General features: G+C 53.5%; 1 protein-coding gene across 2 annotated transcripts; it reads right to left on the bottom strand.

Annotated features, from left to right (window-relative positions):
* Positions 1–572: 572 nt before the first annotated feature.
* Positions 573–15,732, bottom strand: HAGH (hydroxyacylglutathione hydrolase). Of its 2 annotated transcripts, XM_019541889.1 has the most exons (10): positions 15,646–15,732; positions 11,046–11,227; positions 10,481–10,545; positions 9,250–9,367; positions 7,704–7,812; positions 6,293–6,396; positions 5,888–5,989; positions 5,091–5,170; positions 4,253–4,337; positions 573–1,184 (listed from the first exon to the last, which is right to left on the bottom strand). In XM_019541889.1, the coding sequence occupies exons 1-10, from the start codon at positions 15,701–15,703 to the stop codon at positions 1,146–1,148; spliced, it is 942 nt and encodes a 313-aa protein (XP_019397434.1). In that variant the 5' UTR covers positions 15,704–15,732; the 3' UTR covers positions 573–1,145. The 2 variants fall into 2 exon arrangements, with proteins under 2 accessions (XP_019397434.1, XP_019397435.1); XM_019541890.1 differs by lacking the exon at positions 573–1,184 and having other exon boundaries at positions 2,136–4,337.
* Between the last annotated feature and the right edge of the window lie 181 nt (positions 15,733–15,913).

The raw sequence follows: 15,913 nt of genomic DNA, 5'->3' as shown, positions 1-15,913 counted from the left end.
AACAGCAAACTCTTTTATGAGATTTAATTAGGAAAGAAAATAACTACACAACACAGGAGAGCATAGGCCCTGCGCAGTCCCGGCTGCACCAATGCATTTGTTCTTACTTTGGGCTCCGCTGGGATTTGTTGATGGCCTGCTCTTCTCACAAACGGCAAGCAGGTCGGTAGGTAGTCCGTTGGCCTCCGCACCACGTGCCCTCCCAAAGTCCATCACCGGTGGGGGCAACTGGACCAGTGGCAGCACGGCTGGCTCCAGCGTAGATCTGCTTCCAGCAGGGTTGAACTGGAAGTGGGATGACTCTGCTCCCTCCTATGCAAACTCTTTTATGTGGTTTAATTAAGAAGCCGCACAACACGCGAGAGTGTGCTGCACCGAGACCCAGGACACGTGGGTTGCCTCGTCGATCTGCTCCGAATCCCACCCGCGCCCAGCCCTTTCTCCCTCCTCCTGCCGCCTCCTCGCTTTGCCCCGTGAACGGGACCGTTCAGAGAGCCAGCACCACGCTGCACCTATGCAGCGCCTAGCTCTACATCATGCAAACACGTGTGTAAAACACAGTGAGGACCAGCGAGGGTAATTCATGACTTTAATGCCAACTCAGAGCAATGCACTAAATGAGAGAGAGAGATGCTAAAAATACCTCTGTTACGGGCTCTCGGTAGCCTTTTCATACCATGAGAGCCAGTCTTGGAAGCAGACTGCGCAGATTAGCTCAGCTACTCGAGGGGCCCTTCAGCGGGCTGCAGCCTGGCTGCATTGGCCACGGTTGTTGTAGCAGCCCGTTCCTTCCTACTTCTCTGCAAGCCCCAAACGTCCCGGGTTTCCACGCACCTCCTGACATGCTGCAGCCATGTCATCGTCTTGCTTCTTGGCTGCAGGGGATGTTACAGGCCTGGCTGCGGGGCTCAAGTCGCTTCTCCGGCAGCCATCCGATGCATCTGTGGCCCCTCTCCGCTGTGGTCCGAAACGTTTCCAAGTCAGCGTGATGGTCATCCAGGCCACGGGTACCTCTGGATCCGTCAGTGAGTCAGGCTGAGTCTATTAGCATGGGGGATCGTGATGACAAGTAGAGCCAGGGTCACGCTCAGACGTGCAAATTGGCAGAGGAAGGGCACAGCCAGGCTGGAGGAAAGCTCACAGGCTCAGAGATGACTCTTCCCGGGATCCTGATCACGTTCAACCTGTGAACGAGACGTAAGGGCGGGGGGGAAGGGATAATGTCTTTTGGTCCATGCAACCCGGAACCCAGCCATCATGTTCCCGAGCCAGCCTCTCTCCTGTCTGCGCTCTGCAAGACCCAGCCGCTTGCGGCGCAGCCTCCAGATTACACGTGCCATCATCCAGCTACGCGACACTCAGGCTTATGGCTGCACACGTCCACCCTCGGGCATCTGGTACAAATGCAGGCTGGCCCTTGAAGGCTTCTTTGGAGGGGGGAAGGTTTTTATGCTGAAATGACTCCTAGTGTTTTTAAAAAATGCTAGTTTTTAAAGAGCCTTCAGTGCCAACAAAGAGGTCTTGCGCTCTCAGGCCTCAAAGGACATCGTGATCCAACAGCAGAAGGAAAGCGTCATCGTAACAGCAGCAGAAGCATCCACATTCAGCAAGCACAGTAATGGAACGGGCAAAAATAGAAGATCCTTCGTGCCTGTTAAAGTGGTTGTAGGACCAGCACCGTTTCTTTGGCTAGTGCTGCCCTGGGCACTTGCTCCTTAGGGTATGCAGGGCCTTGCCACAATCCAGTTACTAAGTCTCAAAGCTGAGAGGTGTGTAACTCAGTGACTAAGTCTCAGCTTTAGTGCCGCGTGTGTTTAGGGACAGCAGGGAAATCAGAGGAGGAGGGCTGGAAGGGACTTCGGGAGTTGCATCTAGTCCAACCCCCTGCTCCAAGCAGGACCAGCCCCAGCTATATCATCCCAGACGAGGCTTTGTCTACCCAGGTCTTAAACACCTCCAAGGATGGAGACTGCACCACCTCCCTGGGGAGCCTGTTCCAGGACTTCACCACCCTCCTAGTGAGAAAAATGGAGCAGTTAACAGGCTGCAATCCCGGAAACAGCAGTAGGCACCACTTCCACCTTCCTTGTCAGGCAACTAAATTCAGCAGAAGAGCAAAAGAGACTCATCGTTGCTCAGGTTCAACTGTGAAGCGTTTATTGAAAATCATACATGTGTTGACAGACTTGCAGTCAGTACCAGTGCAATCAGAGACAAGAGGAGAACAGAATTAGGAGCCCGGTCCATTAAAATGCAATGCTGACAGTGTGCTCTGCCTTACCCCTGGGGTCAAGCCTCACCAGCAAAATGCAAGCTTTGCCCAGCCTCTCCCTACACACTTAGGTCTTGCAAAGAGTCCTCCCTTCTCAACTTGCTTTTCAAGTCTTGTGGGCACCGTAAGGACACAGCATGTGCACCAGAGAACTCACAGGTGTTGCAAGCCAGTGCATTCAAGTGGGAATTTCCATCTTTGCTGATGCAGGGAGCTTTAACTGAGTAAATAACCTGCTTTTACCATATGCTGCACGGTTCATAGTCTTAACAGCGAAGTGGAAGATGGCAGGCACAGTAGCGAGGCAGTCCCTCACGTGCAGGGATCTCAGAGCATCTTAGAAACCGGCAGCGATTCCCCAGAAGGTAGGGAAGCATCACAGGTAGATTTAGGGAGGCAGGGGTGGAAGCTCTTGGAGATCAGGGGCTTGTCCGAGGTCAGAAACAGCCCGGGGTGGGAGCTGGGGCTCCACTGCTCCTCCTCGTTCTGAGGAAAGCATCGCTTTGCCAATGGTGAGAGGGAACCAGGTGAAATGCCAGCTTAGTCACCAAGTTGAACCCGCTGTGCTTTAAAAGCAGTCTACACAGTGCCCATTGAGGCTGGTGGCACTGCTAGGCCACACAGCTGGATGTGCCATTCATATCGTGAAGGGGATGCTGCCTGCCACATGGCCTAGGGAGTCCAAACGAAAAGCAGGGGGTCATGTTGTGTACAGACAGACACACCGAGGTTTGGGGCGGCTTCTGACCTCGGACCAGAAGGTGAATGTGCCCCGCCTGGACTTCCCTCACATGGGGCGGGACTCGTTTAAAAGCTACTGCCGGGAAGGTAGAAAGCTGCAGGAACCCGTAGGTGAAATACCAAAGATCCAGCTTCTCTCACTGACCCCGGAGAGCCGACAGCCACTCTCGCAAGACAGCTGGGGCCTGGGCTTCCCTGCGCAAAGCAGGGGTTGTTAATACCCCGCTCTCTTGGCTGGAAAGGTCAGGCAAGCTAACGCCGTTAAACTAAAGTAGCAACTACTTGCACCGTGATTAGTCTGGCCACATTGGCAGTAGAAGCCCTCCTGTAGAGCTCAGTATCTAGTCAGGTTTTAAGACCTGCATTTATTAGTAGACCTTTTGGGGGTCTTACTAACACAACTGGCTGAGTGCCTGTAGCCTGGCATTAATACAACCTCTGCAAATTATACTTTGGGGAGGAACGAGCTACAGATATGGACTGCTATTAACTGCTGTCAGGCTTAAATGGTCCAGCCTCCCAGGCTGAGCACGCACTGGCTTCAAGAGTTACTGTGATCTCCAACATACAGAAGCAAAGGAAAAGCCACTGCAACACAAAGGACAGCTCAAACCATCCTGCCGTGCCATTTCTAGAGCTGAGCGAATATCAAGCAAGCGATGTGGCAGATCTAATGAATGAGACTCTGGACTGATGATGGCAGAGCAAGCATTGCACCTGGACCAGGGGACTGAGCAGCTCAAAGGGATAGAAGCAGAAAGACAAAAAGGTCATGAAGCAGCTCTTCAGCCCTCTGTGTAGTGATGCATGTCCCCAAGACAGACTTTAAATGAAGCGCCAGGGCCCAGTGGCGCTGCAGCCCTACAGAGGAGACTCCGGAGCTTTGCCCTGGGCCCTCAACATTAGCCTTCTCCTGACCCTCCCTGAGCTAAATGCTGAATGTTTGGTAAGTGATCTGTGCATGACTTCAATGCAAGGGACACAGCTGGAAAGGCAGGGATAGAGGGATAAATATTCTTTATCATCTTATAAATATGCTAAGGAACAGCTCAACAAGAGCAAAGTGCTTTTTTTTTTTTCTCCTTTAGACCATTTAAAAAAAAAAAAAACCCAAAAAAAACCAAAACCAAACCCTAACTACACACAACAGAACAAGGAGCGTTCTAGCGGTTAAAACAGCTAACTCATGGTCAAGCTGACAATAAAGTGTTTCAGGCAAAATACTCAGTCTCTTGGCACCCGGAAGTTATCTTTTTCCTTTCTGATGGCTCCCATTGTCCGAATAGGGTCGGTTTCCCTGGCGTGCTTCTGGACTGTCTTCTCCCTGGCAGAATGGAAATAAAGACCATGCTTTCATTGCAATAAGCCACATTTTGCACTGAACCCACTGTAACTCAAAACAAAAATGCTTTTGTAATTGAGAACTGGGTTTGCGTTCAAGCTACCAAACGTGCTTCCTGCTGTTACATTTGCAACGGATCTGCTCACAAGCTACTTTCATCAGTCCCTAAAGATCCAACTGCTTAGAGCAGTTTCTCTGGGCTAACGAGGATAGCCCGCAGTTCAGAGCTGTCACAGAGTATGCGGCAAACCGAAGAATTTCTGAAATGCAATCACTATGCAGGACAGCCAGCCAGCAAGCCTAGGAAGCAAAGCTGCTGAATGCAGCCCTGCACCCCTTTGAACATGCCTGTTGAAAGCCAGCAGCAGGAATGAGGAATGCAGCTGCTCAGCAGAGCAGATGCATCGTTTAGCAATAGCGTCACAAATTTCCCCGAGTTCTTCAGCTAGCCAGGCCCTCCCCCTGAGCTCTGCTGCAATCAACTTCTGCCAAGGAAGAGGGACAGAAGTCACGGGGTGAAACAATTGTGCAACACCAGGTAATGCCACAGAATTGAGATCTCTCTTGCTCATCAAAATTATCTGAAGGGACATCTGTGCTTCCATCCAAACTGGGACTGGCCACCCGAAGGAGCAACAAGCCGAACAATGTCTCTCCTTGAAGAGCAGACGCATGCTGCTCCACTTCCTTACCGCCCACCAGGCAGCACTTGCACCCACGACCCACACCCCCTACCTCACTCGCATGAAGGGGTTGTATGCAAACTCTTCTGCAATAGTCGATGGGATGGTTGGTTCGCCACTGTCATACTTGGCCTATAAGGAGGGAAAAGAGACTTCCGACTACTGACAGCCCTGCACAGGATCATCCAGCAAGCGTGGGTCAGTCAATAGTGTTGGCATCGACCTGATATGAGATGAGGTTCCTCCTAGTGCAGGAGACATGCCAGATCTTTCCCCAGTGGGCACATATCCATGCCCTGGTCACACGATCCAGGAGCAAGGCCTGTGGTGATCCCCATTCACAGCCCCTCTGGAAGCAGGCAGAGAGTATGAGTGCACGTGTACACAGGGAACGCGTGTTAGACTCTCAGGCTCCATGCCACAGAGCAGTGCTGCTGTCCTGGCCGAAATCCTGCCTCTCTGCTCCATGGAAGCTGGGTTACCAGGAAAGCCACAACCTTGGCCCCTTCGAGACGAGGACAGCATCAAGAGCCCTGCCCCTGCCACCATCTCCCTGGGTTAGAGAAAAGCAAGCCCAGAACGTGACCAGCTACAGCCTCTGAAGCCTGAACCTCTGCTCCTGTCTCGTCACTGTTCCACCCCCCGCCGGTCCGGCCCGTCTCATCAGGTCACCTGGATGCCCAGGAAACCTCATCACTGTGGCTCTCATCTCTATTACCTTCGTTCCAGCCCTAAGAGATGGGTTGGTGCAGGGGTCACCCCGAGTCCCACCCCAGGACAGGCTATTGCCAAGAGACACAGGATGATCGACAAGCCAGCGAGCTCCGTGGAAGGGAGACCCTCACTCACCTTGGCCCAGGCAAGCTTCTCGTGGACGGCAGCATTGTTGGGCTCGACGTGCCGTGCAAATTTCAGGTTGTTGATGGTGTACTCGTGCCCACAGTACACTCGCTGTGGAAAGGAGAGAGATCAAAGCACTGCTTCATAGCCACCGAGCAAGAGGTACCCCCTCAGATTCTCGCTCGTAGCTCATGTATCTCCCCCCAGGGTCAAAGGCAAGGACCCCCTCCCTCCAAGCACATCTGGCATCCAGACGGCTTGGACGAAACAACCCCCAAGGTCCCTTCCAGCCGCAGCCTCCTGCCGAAGGTACCAGAAAGTCATTCCCCTGCAATATTATCACCGGGCAGGGATGGGGCCGTGTCTGCCCTAGGGTCACAGCAGTTCACCCAAGCCCGGAAGAGCAACGGATACCGTCTCAGGCTCCAGGCGGCCCAGGACTTCAATCAGCGCTCGGTACATTTCTTCCGGGGTCCCTTCGAAGAACTTCCCACAGCCGGCCACGAACAGCGTGTCACCTGCAGGGGAGGGAGCGAAGTGTGACCGGGCAGTGTGCTGGGGCATATGGGACGCAGTATCGGGGCTCATCATAGGTCCTGAGACCAGCCAGCTGTCTGCACAGAGATCCAAGAGGCAGGGCTAGAAGCAGGTGTCTGAAGCGAAAGAGGAAGGTGCCTAAATGGATGCTGACAAGAGCCCCAGAAGAAGCAGGTACAAGTCAAAAGCCTCCCACCTACTTGAGAACTGCCCTTTGCTGGGTCAGACCATACATCCATCTGCCCAATCTCCTGTGTCGCAGAGGTTGGAAGGGAGAGCGAAATGGGTAAAACCAGGGTTTTTCCCCTGTTCCTCTCTCACTGGCAGCCACCAGCACTGAAGGTCTAGGAAGCTCCGATTCAGAGGCTGTCTGTCTCCCTACCTCCTGATAGCTCCTGATGCCCCTTTCCTCCAACACTTTCTCCAATCCCTTTTTGAATCTGGCTAAACTTTCACTTCTACCACCTCTGGTGGCAATGAGTTCCACCCTTTAATGACTTGTTGTGTGAAGAACTTCCTCGTGTTAGTTTTGAACTGACTGCCTACCGGGATCATGTCCTGACTCCCATTTCTCTCAAGGCAGGATCTGAACCCACCGAGATGACATACCAGAGCCCTTCCCTCTAGCCCAGCATTTCTCGACCTGTGGGTCACGACTCAAAAGCAGGTCGCAAGAATATATGAAAGGGTCACAAACAATCACGGAAAACCATGTAAACTGTGAATGTCGCTTGGGAGTAATGTAGGGCCACATGTTGATATTGCTGTTAAGGTTTTCCTGTTGATACCGATTTCTGTCTTTAAAATGAAGACTGTTGAGCTGCTTTAACTTGTGGTATGTAATAAGTATTCTGAGGCCAAAATATGTGTGTGTTTTCTACTTAAACTATGGGTCGGGACTGGCCATCGATGTTTACAAATGGGTCCTGGTACAAAAAAAGTTGAGAACCACTGCTCTCCCTTTCTGTAGGGTTTCATTAATGAGACAGCCACAACTGCAAAAAAGCAAAGACTGAATTTTGCTGCTAACCCAGAATTTGACCCGTAACAGTCACTTTGACTCTGGAAAAGAAGGGGTTACAGATTGCAACACTGAAGCCTCTGGAGTATTTCTGATTGTTGCCGTTGTTCCCCTCAATCGTGTGCCCCTAGGTAGATTCACTCCATTTCATTAGAAGCAGGTCCTTTGGCCCTGGGCGCGCTCAAGGCTTCAGCAGTCAAGGGATGACAAGCCAAGGGAGAGTCCATGTATCTGTGCACTCGAGGCTGTGGGTAAAAGATGCCTCACCTGTGAAGACAGCAGGCGGCTCTGAACTGCTGGGCTTCGTCACGTAGTAGCAGATGTGTCCCGAGGTATGGCACGGGGTGGACAGGCATTTCACGTGAAGGGATCCCACCTGCAGGGGAGGCAGAAGAGCGGCGTGAGTCTGGGACAAGCATTTCCTAATCGCTGCTAAGTGTGGATGCTAGAGCAGGGCAGCCTCTCTCCAGGGAGGTGCTCACACAGCAGACTGGGAAGGCAGCAAGGGCAAAGCAAAGCAGACGTAGTCCTTGGAGCAGACGTAGCCACTGAGGTGGCACCGTGCTCGTTTACATGCCAAGTGACTTGGTGCCCAGGTGGCAGCAAGAGGGAGGCCAAAGCAATGCCTAGGACAGGGCCATTAATCATGTGAAGATGCCTACCTTCAAGTGCTGTACATGAGGCGTCGGCTATACCCAGTCCCAGCGCCAAACCTCACACTAGCCAGGCGATGGGGCCTCTCCCGCAGACACATTAACACTTATCTACATCCACAGCGTCTCCCTGGCCCCCCTCCCCTGCCAGGCATCTCTGACTAGTGCTTTTCTGAGATAAGCAGAGACCAGAACTTCAGCGCGATCCCGTAACAGCAGTGTCTTTGACAGCCCAGTCTCCACACGGAGCTGGTAGAGAGAGAAGCCCGCTGTGTGGGATACAACAAAACCCACATAACACCACCAACAATAATACTATTACTATTATTATTAATAATACTGCCATTATTATTATTATTACTACTACTACTACTGTTTCAGGGGTATAGATTGTAGCCGTGTTGGTCTAAGGACATATGCAGACAAGGTTCTTTGGGTAAATCTGCTATCTTTTATTAGACCAACTCAAAAAGAAGAATTTTTTCCAACTAGTTGAGTTGATCTAATACAAGATAGCAGATTTAACCCAAAGACCCTTGTGTGCCTATTATCAATGTTAACATTGTTATTAGTATTAACAGTATTACTGTTATCAATATTGTTATTATTGCTACTATAACAGTTACTATGTATTTGAACATAGCTTTTTTTCTGCCATGTATTTCAGGTGTTAAATGAACAATAGCAATCATAGCCATTATTAGTATTATTATTTAATAATAATAGCTCCAGTTAATAATAGTATTATTAGTAGTATAATTATTATTAGTTTAATACATGCAGAACAGCGGTGCTGAGTTGCCACTTCCTGCCCCAGGTGCTGCTATACAACTGCACACCAAAACAAGGCCCGGCTGTGTCCCGGAGCCCATCAGGTTGGCCAGTGCTGGCAGCCAGTGGTACACAAGGGAGAGCTGTGGCCAGCTTCACAGCCGGCTGCCTTGGACTCTCCAGCCTGAGTGACCCAGATACCTGGCCAGCTGGGTCCGTGGAGCGTGGACTGGAAGGCGGCTTGGAACCCAGGCATCCTGGGGTACAAGAGCCAGGGATGCTCTGCATCCCCTGCAAGGGCAGAGCACAAACAAAGCGAGAGACTAACACGTGTGGGGCCAGCTCCCAGTCCGCTTCCCGGTGCAGGCTGGCAGATTCGGCGCCGTTACCTTGAACGAGGTCAGGTGCGACACCTTCTGAGTCAGGGCTCCGATGCGGCCGTCTCCCCCGTACACCTTCAGCCCTGCTTGCATCTTCACCAGCTTCTCGTTGCCCCCAGCATGGTCCCTGGGGGGGGCAAAGGGGCAGGTTGGGGGGCTGCAAACACACGAGTCGCTCCACCTGCAACTCGAGTGCCTTTCAGGCCAGTATTTTTGGTCAGCTCTTCATCCTCCAAGATGTTAGAATCCCCATCTAGTAGGGCCCTTGATGTAAGCGATTCAGCACTGTATCCTGCCCTATCACTTTGTGCAGCAGAGCAGCTTCATCAGCGATACTGCCATGTGCCCGTGGGTGTTTATTCAGCCTCGACCACCCCAGCAGCTCCAAACTCTCTCCTGTATCCAGCATCCCTCGCTATACCACACGTGGCACAGCATTGCAGATGCCAAGCGTATTTCTCACCCCTTCATGCATCCCTCTAGACACTGCACAGATGCAGGCATCACCTGGTTAGCTGGCAAGCTAGACCAGCGGTCAGCAACCTGTAAAGGCTGAGGGCTGCACTGATTCTCTCTTCGTCACTATGGGAGCAAGGAGAAGGCAAAAAGAAGCCAGTATCTGTGATGCTAGCAGCCAGCTGTCTATCTCACTACACAGCTTGAAACGCAAGGGGCTTCTCTTGGAAGAGACGATCATTTCCTTACTGCCAGAGTGGGCTGCAGCTCCATCAACAAAAAACACTGTCTTAAGCCTATTACAGCCCAACTTAAAATGAGACTGATAGACACAAACTCCCTTGCAGTGAGACGACACCACCAGCCCGACCTGGCACAGCCACTTCTCCATTTCCTAGCCTTAGGGATAGACGCTCAGTTCTGCAGACTCAGCCTTCCAGAACAAGCAGCGCAGGCCTGCGACCAAAACACCGCGTCCCTTATGCATTCTGTTGGCATCTGTCCTTCTGCCTCTGCAGCAGATGCAAAATGCACTTACTCTAGTGGGCTTGAAATCAGGTCTTTCAGGTCTGACAGGGAGTCTCAGCATATGGGAACCCAAGTCTAGGCAGGTCAGGGCATTTCCAACCAGCCCTGCCCTTTCTCCTCTGGGCAGAACTTCTAGTGAAGGAAGATTTGGGAGGACGACCCTTGAACCAGCCTTTGAATGACGAGCTGCCCTGACAGAGGAATATCGTACCCTGCATAACAGCAGTAACAACAGAACTGGGGAAGGGAAGGTTACCAGTGGTGATGGGTAGTTAGGACTGTCGTCAGCTTCACTCCGTGCTTTTGGACAGCCTCCAAAACCTACAAGGAGGCACGACAGAAATATTAGAATCCATAAAAATAACGTGACATCCAGTGGGCCCCTGCATACTGGCAGCAACATCTATGGGAACTCTGGATGTGTATATATCACACCTTCCCGCTGCTTTGCTGGGAACCCCGAGCAGGCCACAAGAGCCTGTGAAACCCTGGTGCACAGTCATGGAAAGCCGCCTTAATGCCGCTGGTGAAGGGATTTAAAAGAAGCCCTTGATCTCTGTGGCAATGAGAAACCGCCCTTGTTTGCATCTGTGAAAAGTTATGAGAGTCTCTGGCCGCTTCCTTAAGGAGAAGCGAGCGCCCTTCCCTGCGCGGCTGGGCCGGGCAGCATTGTGAGGGCTGGCTCCCCTTCCATGCAGCAGCAAGAGCTCGTAAGAACATGGGAAGTGCCATACTGGGTCGGACCACTGGTCCATTTAGCCTCGTATCCTCTCCCGACACAGGCCGGAGCGGATGCTTTAGGAAGCCCCGTGAGACATTACCTTCTGGGGCTGCACTGGGTCAACAATGGCAGCCTCCTTGGTCTCCTCGTCGATGAGGAGGTACATGTAGTTGTCCGTGAGGGCGGGAAGCATTTCCACCTTCATGTCGGCCTGCGCGACCGTCTTGGGCTTCCTCAGCTCAAATTCGGTGTGGAAGAAGCAGGCCCACAGTGGTGCTGAGCCTGGGGACAGAAAGGCATGAGCAAACCAGGTCAGCGCAGCGGGGGGGAGAAAGGAGGGGGATCCCATGGCTCTGGGAACTTGTGGGGACCGGGGAGACCCCCAGAACAGCACCGAGTAAGCGGGAGGGAGCCCCGAGTGACCAGCGAGAGCATGATCCCTATCTCCAGAACAATGTCCGAGACCGCCCGGGGCAGCACACCACCTACCCAAGACTCAATAGCTTGCCTGCTCACGTGATACAGTGACTTGGCCTGTGCCCACACCCCCAGTTGGAGCTTGATCCTGCTAATGCAGCATAGAGGAGTGACGAGGGCAGACAGACCTCACGGGCCAGCACAAGCCAGGTCCCTGCACGCTTGAGCCACGATAGGAAGGCAGCAGGCGCGCGGCTGTTTCAGAGCAGAACCACGGGGCCGGTGCATTTCCTGGAGGCCTGGCAGTGAGAACACTGAAGCCACTGCATGACGGGCTGGGGGAGAGACCAGCGTCCCAGGCAGAGGGTGGCCACTGCCACGCACAGAGCACACTGCTGTGGAGGGGGAGATCTCACATTGACTGGCTGCAGTCACCTGGCACTGGCATTTTGCTGTTTGCTTTGGGGTAAATGTTTAATCAGATCCAAGCCAGGGAGCAGATTTCACATGGAAACAACGCTGGGGTCTTGTCCAGCCCCAGGGCCTCAATCCCTGGAAAAAAAAACCATGCAAGCTGCAAAGGAGCAGCTGTTTCAATGGTGGAGCGGAGATGATACCCAACGTGTCCTCCCTGTCTGGAGGCTCCTTTTAAGTACTGGCCTCCTTACCCATTTCAGGCCTTCTACGGGGACACTGGAAAAGGGAAACGACAATAAATTCCAGTGAAGAGGATGCAGAGAGCCTTACTCAATTTATGAATTACAGCAGGAGCGGAGATCCTCCCTCCCCTCTGTTGAGGACCAGCGCAAGGTGAAGTCACAGTTAGTCTTTAGTAACACAGAAGCACCAGCCAAGATCAAGCCCCATTGCTCTACTCTGAACCCACATGATAAGACAGTCTCAATTAACAAGGGAGAGATGATGTGCAGAGGTGAAGAGACATGCCCAAGTGCACATACCAGGCCAGTGGCAGAGTCCAGTTAGGACCCAGGAGTCCTAGTCCCCAGCCCTGGATGCTTCCCTCAAGACAGGCCTTGTGCCCAGAGGCAAGCAGAGATGCCCAGCTTCTGGAATAGGCTTCAAGCATGCACACACAGCGAGAGCAGAGTCCCGGCACCGCTAGCGCGGCGCCAGAGCATCTCACACATGCAAACGCACTTTTAAAAATAGGCAAGCAGCTGGGCTTTCTTTTTTAGAACCGGGGGGTATTTAAAACAAACCCAGAGGCATATTTAGCGCGCAGTGCTTTGAGTACGAGCCACACCGGGCTTCATAAAATGAAGTGCCAGGGGGAAAAACAGGGGGCACAGGCTTTTATCACATCTCCTCCCCTGAGCTGTCTGCTCTCACCCTCTCTCCTCCCCTGCCTGGGGACTCGTGCCCCTCTAGGACAGCTGTCCTGCCACCCGGTACCCCTGCAGCGACAAGGGGAAATATAGTGCTAGGCAGCCAGGGACCCTGAGCTGGGGCAACCCCGTTCGCTGACGGAGCAGGCAGTTCCCGCTCTGTTTGCACGCTGCCCTCATTACGCTGATACAGCACGTTCCCAATGCTATTGTTACCCTCCCAAAACACCACGGCCAAACCGAGCTACCTTGCCTTGATCTGCTGACCCACTTAGTCTGAAGCGATACATGCCCCAAGCTGTCTTTGCGAAGCGGTGGAAGCAACTCTGTCCCAGCCCTGCCCAGCTTCTCCCACCACTGCCGGCACTTGCAATGTCACTGCAAGTCACACAACACGGGATATATTTTGTACAGCCCCAGCACCTATAGTCAGGGGATCAGAAAAGAAAAAGCCAGCACTAGCTCCCTGGAGGCAGAGAAATACCTGCAAGCAGATCCCAAGAGATGAAAAACCAGATGCCAAAGAGCCCCTGTCAAAACCTGCCAAAAAAAAACAAAAAAAAGCCCTGAGGATTTTTAAAGCTTTTCTCACATTGTGTTGGAGGCCTAACGTTTGAATATCTGAAGTTGACACCACTGCATCCAACCAGATGAAACATCTCCCAATCCCAACCTACAGCTCCCTACAGTGAAGCTGTGGTACCAAGTTCCCCACGTGCTTTGGGTCTGATCTTATCCCAAAAAAGCCAATGGTTACAACTCCAAGGGACGTTAGCATCAAATATCCTCTGAGGGAAAGCTCCGGTCATGCATCTCTACGGAAGACAAACACGTCGTCTTAAGACTGGGGACCCATGAATGCAGCATTGCCCAGCAAAGGAGACAATGGTGCTGCCATGTTGTGCTGGATCAAGCAGCTGGTTTTCATCCTCCAGCGACAACTCCAGCCCTAAAGCTCCTAAGATTGGGATATCCCTGTCGTGTCCCAGGTGGAAAGGACATTTCACAAGCAGAGTCTATGAGCATGCTGCTCCGGCAGTTTGGTGACATCTCCATTGAAGAAGAGAAGGAGACATGTAATAAGTAGCAGCAAAATGTAAACAGAAGCTGGAGGGGAAGGTGTAGCTCCCTTGTTCCAGTTTGCACAAAGCCTCTGGCTCTCCCCTGCACCTCTGCCATCTTTCCAACGTGATATGCAGGAGATTAAGATTAGCAGAAGAAAAGAGGATGTGCTGGCCTGCATTGCCGCAAAGAAAGCCCAGGAGTATACATGCCACAAAGACGACACTCAGCATCAGATGAAGAACATGGCCCTACCTGCCGACTGTTCCTGTGGAGCAGGCGAATCCTGCTTTTAAAACAAAAAAAAAGAACAAAACAAGCTGTCATTTGCAGGTGGGGGAAAGAATGTACGCCATTAAAATGCATCAGTTTGAGAGAGAATCAGTCCTCATTTGTCTCCCCAAACTTTATAGCTCACCAAACTGAGCTCTGCTCTACCAGCAATTCGCTAGCTGAGAAGTTCACTGAGGTTAGGATTACACATGGAAGAGTTTTTAGGACTGAGGCTTGCGTTGCCCCCACAAGCCTCTCGAGACTTATCATTATTCAACCCCCAAGAAGTTATTTTTCTGCAGTGTCAGCACAAACAAGGCAGCATTCTTGCAGCTTGGAAACCCCCCCAGGTTTCCAGCTGCATTTAGGACCTTGTTTTTCAGGACCACCAACCATTCTCAGACAGTCCAAGGACGCCTCCCGCACAAATGCTCCCCGGGCACACAATGCTGCCACAGTGAAGCGATCCAAACTCCTGACTTTACGGCATTGCTTCCGCCGTCTCATACTGCGTGGCATAATTGCTCCCACAGTCCAATATGGGATCGCAGCACTCATTCCCATGCCACGACACGGGTCCCAAGCGTGCCAAAAACTGGCAGGCCCAGCGGTGTTGTTTTCATTCGGTTTAAGTCTTAGTTGCATGTGGGTCAGACCCCAAGTCTGCAAAAAGACTTATGCGGAAAGACCCATGAGGATTTCAGTGCATCTCAAATCAGCCTCTCTCGTCTTACCTTCTAGAGCAGAGGCTCCCAAACGTGTCCCTATTGTGCACCCCCTTCCAGACACGCCAGCTGCCTGCGTCCCCCTACCCGCACACGTTTCACATGAAAGTGCCAATTCTGACGATGATGAAAACTAAATCTGCCATTACAGATTCCCCCCTCCCCCGAGATGTCTTTGTACCCCAGGGGACCCGCACCACGTTCGGGAGCCCTGTTCTGCAAGCACGCGGCAGCCTGCAGCCCGGCTCACCCGAGCCTGTCTGCAGGCAGGGCAGCTGCTCCTGTTATCAGAGGGGCGGGGTGCGTCCCGGGGTGTGTGCGCCACGCGCGTGCAGGCAGGGCAGCTGACTGTGTTACCAGGTGTGCGCTTTGGGAACTAAATGCAGAGACCAGCGAGAGCCCCCGGTGCCGGACCTCAGCCCACCAGGGCATCGGTCCTGAAGTCTTTTCGGGTCCCCGCATTCCTCTGAGCCCCTCTGTACGCCCCAGAGCCAGGCCCCTCTTCACGGGACACACCGACCCCGGGTTTTCGCCTCCCCCCGGCCAGGCTGCCGGCCCGCGTTCAGGCTTCCCGCTCCCCCCACGGGCCTGGCAGCTCCCGGCGCGCTCTGCGGGTTACCTCAGGAGGGACCCGGGGGCAGCAGCCCCAGGGGTGAGCCAGCTCTGAGGAGGCAGGGAAGGGGCCGCAGCCCCGCGCACGAGCCTGCCCAGGAAGGGCCCCGAGGGGAGGCGGACTTGGGTGGGACGGGGGAGTCAGCCCAGGAAGGCGAGGACGAGCCGGCGGGGAGGGGGGGCAGGCCAGGAGAGGCGAGGAAGGGAAGCAGCCCCGGGCATGAGTCCGCCAGGAAGGGGGAACCGAGGGCCGGGCCGCACCTACCCGTTGCCCGGGCCGCCGCTCCCCTGGGCCGCAGCAGCCGGCGGGCGGCCGCCAGCATGGTGCGGTGCGGTGCGGTGCAGCCCGGCTCCCCCCGCCGATGGGCGGTGCGTCCGCCCGCACGGCCTCCCTCCCTGCAGCGCCGACCACACCCCGCCCCGCGCCAATCAGCCGTCTCCACTTCCCTGCAGCCCCGCCCCAGGCCCCGCCCCGCGCCAATCAGCGGCGCGCTCCACTTCCCTGCAGCCCCGCCCCGGGCCCCGTGCCGCGC

Source organism: Crocodylus porosus, unplaced genomic scaffold (assembly GCF_001723895.1).
Source record: "Crocodylus porosus isolate Cpor-Errol unplaced genomic scaffold, CroPor_comp1, whole genome shotgun sequence".
NCBI classification, from domain to species: domain Eukaryota; kingdom Metazoa; phylum Chordata; order Crocodylia; family Crocodylidae; genus Crocodylus; species Crocodylus porosus.
The sequence above is the reverse complement of the archived record's forward strand: the minus strand, read 5'-3'. Positions and strand labels throughout refer to the sequence as shown.

Excerpts from the sequence above, each read along its gene's own strand:
- HAGH (XM_019541889.1), bottom strand. The coding sequence starts at position 15,703 with ATGCTGGCGGCCGCCCGCCGGCTGCTGCGGCCCAGGGGAGCGGCGGCC. Across the intron at positions 5,990-6,292 it reads GCCGCCTGGAGCCTGAGACG|CGAGTGTACTGTGGGCACGA; the intron begins GTATCCGTTGCT and ends TCCTTTCCACAG. Across the intron at positions 1,185-4,252 it reads AGGAAAAAGATAACTTCCGG|GTTGAACGTGATCAGGATCC; the intron begins GTGCCAAGAGAC and ends TCTCGTTCACAG.